At 75.2% G+C, this 7674-nt stretch overlaps 1 protein-coding gene across 1 annotated transcript; it reads left to right on the top strand.

The window, feature by feature from the left end:
• Window positions 1-462: 462 nt before the first annotated feature.
• On the top strand, window positions 463-7352 carry RAPGEFL1 (Rap guanine nucleotide exchange factor like 1). The gene is made up of 15 exons (XM_075522905.1): window positions 463-994; window positions 3338-3416; window positions 3852-4002; window positions 4076-4173; window positions 4463-4575; window positions 4757-4924; window positions 5016-5113; window positions 5258-5380; window positions 5482-5660; window positions 5740-5830; window positions 5932-5982; window positions 6243-6330; window positions 6426-6490; window positions 6814-6868; window positions 7108-7352. The coding sequence occupies exons 1-15, from the start codon at window positions 574-576 to the stop codon at window positions 7230-7232; spliced, it is 1905 nt and encodes a 634-aa protein (XP_075379020.1). The 5' UTR covers window positions 463-573; the 3' UTR covers window positions 7233-7352.
• Window positions 7353-7674: the final 322 nt, after the last annotated feature.

Raw genomic sequence — 7674 nt, 5'->3', positions numbered from 1 at the left:
CACCCCACGCCTGAGGACGTGCCCCCCGCGGAGGGGACACCGTGCCGGGCTGCGCTCCCTCCTGCGTCCCCTCCGTGCGGCGGCGGGGGGGTGCGGGGGCTCTGCCAGCGTGTCCCCCGTGCGTGAGCGACGGCGTGGGGCCGTGTCCCCGGTGTGACGGTGCTGCGGGGGGGGGGGACACGGCCGGGGGTGTGCACCGCATCACCTGTGCGGGGCTGCTGGGGGGGGCTGGGGGGGGGGGGCGACGGCGTCCCGCTGCGTGAGCGTCGCTGCTGCGGCTGCACCCCGGTGTCACCGCATCCCCGGGACGGGTCCGCCCCCGGCCCCCGCGCTCCGGTGCCGTTCCCGGTGCGGGGGCGGGCAGGTGCCGGGGGCGGCGGCGGGGCGGGGCGGCGGGGCGGGCGCTGGCGGCGGCTCCGCGGGCCGCGGCGGGGCGCAGCGCGCAGCAGGCGCGGGGCGGGCGGGGAGCGGTGCCGGGGCCCGAGCCCGACCCGAGCCGAGCGGAGCCGCCCCGCCGCCGCCGCCGCCGCCCATGGCCCCCTGAGCCGCCGCCGCCGCCGCGCCCGGGCGGCCATGAAGCCGCTGGAGAAGTTGCTGAAGAAGCCGGGCTCGCACCTGCCCGCCCGCCCCGCCGCCGCACCGGGACTGGGACCGGGGCAGGGATCGGGACCGGGGCCGCGGCGGCAGAGCCTGTCGCGCCCGCCCGCCTCCCCCGAGGAGCCGGCGGGGCCGGCGGGGCCGCAGCCGGGGGGCGAGGGCCGCTGGCTGGAGCTGCGGCCGCCCGAGGCGCCGCTCCGCTCCCCCGAGGAGCCGTCCCCGGGCGGCGACCGCGACCGGGACCGGGAGCCGCCGAGCCCCGAGCCGCCGCCCGCCGCCCGCTGCTGCTGCGGCTGCGGCTGCGCCCCCGCCGCGCCCGCGCCCCCCGAGCGGCTCCTGGCCGCGCTCCTCGAGCGGCTGCCGGCGGGCGGCGCGCACGGCCGCGGCTGCGGAGCAGGTACCGCGGGTCGGGGCTGGCGGGGCGGCCGCGGCGGGACCCCCGGGAGCGCGGCCGGGGGGGGGCGGAGGGGCCGCGGGCACCGGCGGGGGAGGCTGCGGGGGTGCCCGGTGCGGGGGAGCGCGGGGGCCGCGGCCGGGCGCTGCCACGGGGGATGCTGGGGGTGATGCGGCGGCGGGGGGGGGCGGGGGGGGGGGAAGGTCCGGGGGTGTCTGACCGGCGCCCGGCCGGCCGCTGCCCGGGGGGGGATGCGCCGAGGGAGGCCGGGGCGGGGAGAGGCCGGGTGCCCGGCGGGGCGGGTGGCCGGTCGGGGTGGCAAGGTCAGGCGGGGTCGCCAGCGGCCTGGGGTGCCCGTGGCAGCGGGGCGGGCAGAGGCGTTGCGGGGTGGGCAGGGGTCCCGCGGGGCATCGCTGCCTGGCCCCGTGCTGCGGCAGGCGGAGGGGCTGGGCAGGGGGACGGGCGGGACGGGGGCTCTGCGGCAGCACCAGGCCTGGCGGAGGCCGAGGCTGGCCCGGCACCGGCTGCCACCGCACGGCGCAGAGCCGCCAGCCTCCCGGTTAATCTTTAACGTTTTCCCGGTGCTAAAATTATCCCCGACGGGAGCCGCAGCGGAGGAGGGGGGGGGGGCCGGGCGGACGCCCCTTCCCTCCGGCACAGGCTTCCCGGTGCCCGCGATGCCGTCCCGCTGCGGCTCCCCGAGCCGAGGCGCCGGGGTGGTTTTGGGTGCGCGGAGCTGGGCGGGAGCCAGGCTGGGCGCAGGCGGGCTGGGAGCGCTCCCACGCCGTGGGGATCCCTGCTCTGGCCGACCCCGCTCGGCTGCCGGGGCTGGGGGTCCCCGGGGGGCAGTGGGGCTCCCCAGCCCAGCGCCAGCCCCGTGCCCCAGGGATGCCCGGGGCAGGGTGGGGCTCTTCGACACGAGGGAGCCTTTTGGGTAGGAGCGAGATGGGACTGGCAGCACCAGGCCCTGCCTGCACCAACACGCTGCCCGGCCCAGCCCTGCGGTGCCCAGGCTGGCGGAGAGCCGGGGGGGAGGGGGGGGGGCAGGAGCCAGCGTGGGGGTCCGAGGGCTCCCGCCGGCCACGCTCCCCCGGCGTGGGAACGCCGTCCCTGCGGCTCTGGGGGATGGTGCGGGTGCTGCAGAGGGATGGGGAAACTGAGGCAGGGCTGGAGGGGACTGCGGCCTGTGGAGGAGGGGAGCGGTGGTGTTTGACTCCTTCTGCCCCCCGGGCAGAGCCCGGGAGGGGGCTGTGCCCAGGGCAGGGAGGGCTGGGGGAGCTGGGGGCCGTGTACCTGCCCCGGGGCACCCCCCCCGCTGCCGGAGCCCCTGCCTGCCCCGACACGGGTGCAGGACGCTGGATGTGGGGCACTGGCCCTGCAGCGCTGGGGGGGCCCGTGGGTCCAGCCCGTGCCCCAGACTGCTGCGTCCCGCTTTTGGTGGCAGCTCGTCCCCCGCGGGCGCTGTGCCCCGGCGCGCTGGTGCTGGGGGAGCCGCAGCCCTGGCTCGGCACAGATCCGCGGCCGGGTTAATGGGTTTGGGCCTGGGGGGGGGCCAGGGGGATGCTCGGCACAGCCCCTTCTGCGGGCGCAGGTCCTGTGGGCCTCTGTGGGTGCACCAGGGTCCCCGGTACAGCCACGGCGTCCCTGGGGCACACGGGCGCAAGCCCCCTGGGCACCCGTCTGGCCGGGGACCCGCTCAGGGCTCAGTGTCGAGGGTTGCTCCGGGGCTGGGCGAGGGAGCTGTGCCTCGTCCAAAGGTCACGGCGGTGGCTGGGTGCTGGCGCTGACGGGCACTGCCGCCGGTATCGGCCCCTCGGCTCACCCTGCCGTGCCGTGCCAAAACACCCTCCCCAGGGCCGGTGCACCTGCGGTGGCCCAGAGAGCCCCACTGCAGGCACCGGCTCCCCCGGCACCGGCGCAGCGTGCCCTGAGCGTGGCTGCCCGAATAGTTGCTGCTGCCACCTGCCCTCACTGCCTGCCTCAGTGTCCCCATTGCCGTGAGCCGTGTCCCGGTTTGGCCGCAGCCGGGCTCTCGCCAGGGCCGGCAGGCGTGCCGGGGCATCGCGGCTCATGGCCTGCCCTGCTGGCGCCTCTGCCCCTGTGCCACGCTCCTCCCGGGACCCGGCTGCCCCGCGGGGCTGGGAGCGGGTCCGTGAGTCAGCACCGGGCGCGGGGGGGGTTCGGCGTGGGGCTTGGCGTGGGGTTCGGCGTCTTCTGGTGTCACCCTGGGAATTAGCATCGCTCCCCTCGGCCGCCTGCTCCACCGGGCGCGGGGCCTCCGGGGGGTGTCGGTGTAGGGGCTGGGTGGGGTGGGGTGCCCACGCCTGCCCCCCACATCTCCCCCAGAGTCGCTGCTGGACGACATCGTGCTCACGCACTCGCTCTTCCTGCCCACCGAGCGCTTCCTGCAGCAGCTGCACCAGCAATATCCTTGGGGGGCACGAGGGGCAGCGGGTGGGCGTGGGGAGGGCGTTGGGGTGCCACGAGGGTGCAACGAGGAGGGGTCCGAGGTTGGGCACGGGGAGGGCACGAGGGTGGCACGAGGACGAACGTGAGGGTGCAACCAAGAGGGCGTCAAGGTGGGCACGAGAGTGCCACGGGGGTGGCACAAGGGTGGGCGTGGGGTTGCAAGGAGGAGGGGGGCAGGGTGCCATGGGGGGGGCACATGGGAGCAGCGAGGAGGGAATTGGGGTGCCGTAAGGGTGGGCACGCGGGTGCCGTGAGGAGGGCAGGGGTTTGGGCACAAGGCGGGCGGCGGGGTGTCGCCAGGGTGGGCACGAAGATGCTCCCCAGGGGCGCGGTGGGTGCCCGCGGGTGGCCGGGGTCTCTCCTTGCCGCGGCCCCTCCTTGACGGTGCCACCTTCGTGCTGGCGGCGGGCAGCCCCCCGCCGCGCTGGGAGGAGGGGGCCGGGCTGCGGCGCAAGCGGGCAGTGCTGGCCGTGCTGCTGCACTTCCTCGAGACCTACAAGGGGCTGCTGCAAGAGGAGGAGAGCGCCGGGAAGGTGATCAAGGTGGGTGTTCCCCCCCCGCCACCCCCCCAGGGCCCCGCAGCCCCCCGGCCTGAGCCCCTCTCCCCCCCCCCAGGAGCTCTACCTGCTCATCATGAAGGACACGTCCCTCTACCACGACTTGGAGGATGAGATCCTCAAGCTGCACCAGCTCGTGGAGACCGTGGAGCTCAAGTGAGTGGGGGGACAGGGGGTCCCCGGGGAGGGCGGGGGGTCCCGGGGGCAGGGCAGGAGGTCCCCAGAGGGGACGGGACGTCCTGGGGGTCAGGGGGTCCCCGGGAGGGACAAGGAGTTGCGGTCCTTGGGGCTGGGGTCATCAGCGGCCCTTTGGTAACGAGCAAGGACCCGGGCAGGGGGCTCCGGCCCCCTGCTCTGGCAGAGCACCCTGGCAGGGCTCGGGGCGCAGCACCCAAGGGTGCTGGCCATGCTGGGACCCCCGCCTGACCCCGCGCCGGTGCTGCAGGGTGGCCGACGAGACACCCCCACCGAACAAGCAGGTGAAGCCGCTGTTCAGGCACTTCCGCCGCATCGACTCGTGCCTGCAGACGCGGGTGGCTTTCCGGGGCTCCGACGAGAGTGAGTGACCGCGGCCGGGTGCCGGCTGCTGGGGTCCCCTCCCCGGCCCGCCGCGACCTGCCAAGGGGCTGTGCCTGCTCCGTGCCTCGGTTTCCCCAGTCGGGGCTCCGGCGCGCCCTGGGGAGGTGTGCGGGGTCCGGCGCGGCCCTGACACCCCCCCCCCCCCACCCCTTCTCCCCAGTCTTCTGCCGCGTGTACATGCCCGACCACTCGTACGTCACCATCCGCAGCCGTCTCTCGGCCTCGGTGCAGGACATCCTGGCCTCCGTCACCGAGAAGCTGCAGTACTCGGAGGAGCAGAGCACCCGCGAAGACGCCCTCATCCTCGTCACCATGGCCTCGTCCGGAGGTGCCCACGGAGCCGGGGCGGGGGGGGGGGCTTGTGGGTAGGGGCGGGGGTCCGGCCGGTGCTGACCCCCCTGCCTGCGCTCTGCCCGCAGAGAAAGCGGTCCTGCAGCCCAGCGAGGAGTGCGTCTTCACCACCCTGGGCATCAACAGCCACCTCTTTGCCTGCACCAGGGACACCTTCGACTCCCTGGTGAGCACCGTGCCGGGGACCCCCCCCGCCTGCCCAGCCCCGGCGCCGCGGTCACTCCCTGGGCAGAAAGAGGGGGGACCCTCCTGCGGGACCCCCACGGCCCAGCACCCGCCCGAGCGTCCCTGTCCCCACGTCCCCTCGCAGGTGCCGCTGCCTGAGGAGATCCAGGTGGTCCCGGGGGACACGGAGATCCACCGTGCGGAGCCGGAGGAGATCGCCAACCACCTCACCGCCTTCCACTGGGAGCTCTTCCGCTGCATCCACGAGGTGGGGAGGGGGGCCGGGGGGCTGCGGGGGGGGGGGGGGGGGGGGGCTGCGCCGTGGCAGGGGGACCCTGACGACGTCCGCGTTCCCCCCCACGCCGGCAGCTGGAGTTCGTGGACTACGTGTTCCACGGGGAGCGGGGTCGGCGGGAGACGGCCAACCTGGAGCTGCTGCTGCAGCGGTGCAGCGAGGTGCAGCACTGGGTGGGCACCGAGCTGCTGCTCTGCGAGTCGCTGGGCAAGCGCGCCCACCTCCTCAAGAAGCTCATCAAGATCGCCGCCATGTGAGCGCGGGGCCGGGGGGTGTGGGGGGGGCCGCGGGGGGGGGTCCCCATCCCGCCTCTCACCCTCTCTCCCCCCTAGATGCAAGCAGAACCAGGACATGCTCTCCTTCTACGCCGTCATCATCGGGCTCAACAATGCCGCCATCAGCCGCCTGCGCCTCACCTGGGAGGTGAGGGGACGTGGGGTGCCCTGGACACCCCCCCCCCCCCCCGGGTGCTCCCTCACCCCCCCAGGGCTCACGGTCCTTCCCCCCCGGGGCTTGTCTTGCAGAAGCTCCCGGGGAAATTCAAGAACCTGTTTCGGAAGTTCGAGAACCTGACGGTGAGAGGGTGTTGGGGGAGCCCCCGTGCCCCCCCCGGGGTATTTCGGGAGCTGGTGGGCAGGGGACGTTCCCATGCCGTCCCCGGGGTGTCCTCCCCCCTCCCCCCCCCAGGCCACCAGCAATGGCCACGATCCTGTGCCTCCGGCAGCCAGCGTGGCAGGGGGGTCCGGGCCAGGCCGGGCAGGGTGCTGGCACCCATGGGTGGGGAGCTGCCCCTGACCCCCTCCCAGCCCTGACCCCCCCCCCCACCCCCCCCCAGGACCCCTGCAGGAACCACAAGACCTATCGGGAGGTGCTGGCCAAGATGAAACCCCCCCTCATCCCCTTCGTGCCGCTCATCCTGAAAGGTGAGGGGGGCACGGGGGCTGCCTGCGCCCCACGGTTGGCTGGGGTCCCACTGCCACCCCATGGGACCCCCCCTCACCCCCCCGCTTGCCCCCAGATCTGACCTTCCTGCACGAAGGCAGCAAGACCCTCCTGGACGGGCTGGTCAACGTGGAGAAACTGGTGGGTGCCCCCTCACTGGGGGGCTGCTGGGATGGGGGGGACGTGGCCCAGGGACCCCCGGGGTGAGAGCAGGGAAGGGGGAGCCCACCCAGGGGCTGGGACCCTCCTGTCCCTGCAGTGGGGGGGGGCTGGGGGGTGCAGAAGAGGATCCCCAGGGGAGCAGGGTCCCTGGTGATGGGGATGCCCCGGGGTGTGCAGCAGGGTCCCGGGGGGGGGGCAGTCCCCAAGGTCCTGGGGGGCGGGTGGTCCCTGGGGGGGGGGGGGGGGGGTCGGGCAGGGTGCGGTGGGAGCGAGGGCTGACGGCGGGGTGCTCCCTGCCCCAGCACTGCATCGCCGAGAAAGTGAGGACCATCCGCAAGTACCGGAGCCGCCCGCTCTGTGAGTACGGCGGGGGGCCGGGACCCCCACAGCCCCGGCTGGGTGGGGGGGCGAGGGGCCAGCGCTGCGGGAGGGGGGTCAACCCCATGGGGGGGGGGAGGGGGAGCAAGTGCAGGGTCCCGCAGCCCCGGCGCTGGCCCTGTGGGACGGGGACGTGTCTGGACCCACATCCCCATCATCCCCACCGCGGGGGCTGCATGGTCCCGGCCCCCCCCCCCCGGCACTGACCCCCCCCCCAGGCCTGGAGCTGGAGGCCTCCCCCAGCCAGCTGCAGACCAAGGCCTACGTGCGGCAGCTGCGGGTCATCGACAACCAGAACCTGCTCTTCGAGCTCTCCTACAAGCTGGAGCCCGGCAGCCAGTGAGGGCCGGGGGGGTCCCCCCCCAGGGACACCCCCCCCCCCCCCCCCAGCACTGACGCACTTTGGCCAGGGGCCCCGGCCTCGCAGCTGGGTGCTGCCCCCCGCTCTTGGCACCGCGGGGCGGGGGGGGGGGGGGGGGGGGCGGGTTTTGGGGACCCCGGGCGCATCCCCCCCCCCCCCCCCCCCCCCGTTCCCCCTGGCACCCCGCTGCCCCCCCCCCTTCCCCTGGCTGGGGTGCAGGGGCCCGTGTGTCCCCCCCCACCCCCCCCGGGGTGCCCTGCTGGGCCCCCTCTATTTTTGTACGTGCCCCCCCCCCCCCCCGCCCCTGTCCCCCTCCCCTCCCCAGACGTGTATATTTTGTACCGAGCCGCCGTCCGGAATTGTACATTTATTTTTTAAAAAAAAGGAGGAAAAAGGAAAAAAGAAAGAAAAAAAAAAAAAAGCA

Source organism: Mycteria americana, chromosome 22 (genome assembly GCF_035582795.1).
Source record: "Mycteria americana isolate JAX WOST 10 ecotype Jacksonville Zoo and Gardens chromosome 22, USCA_MyAme_1.0, whole genome shotgun sequence".
Classification (NCBI taxonomy): Eukaryota; Metazoa; Chordata; class Aves; order Ciconiiformes; family Ciconiidae; genus Mycteria; species Mycteria americana.
The sequence above is the reverse complement of the archived record's forward strand: the minus strand, read 5'-3'. Positions and strand labels throughout refer to the sequence as shown.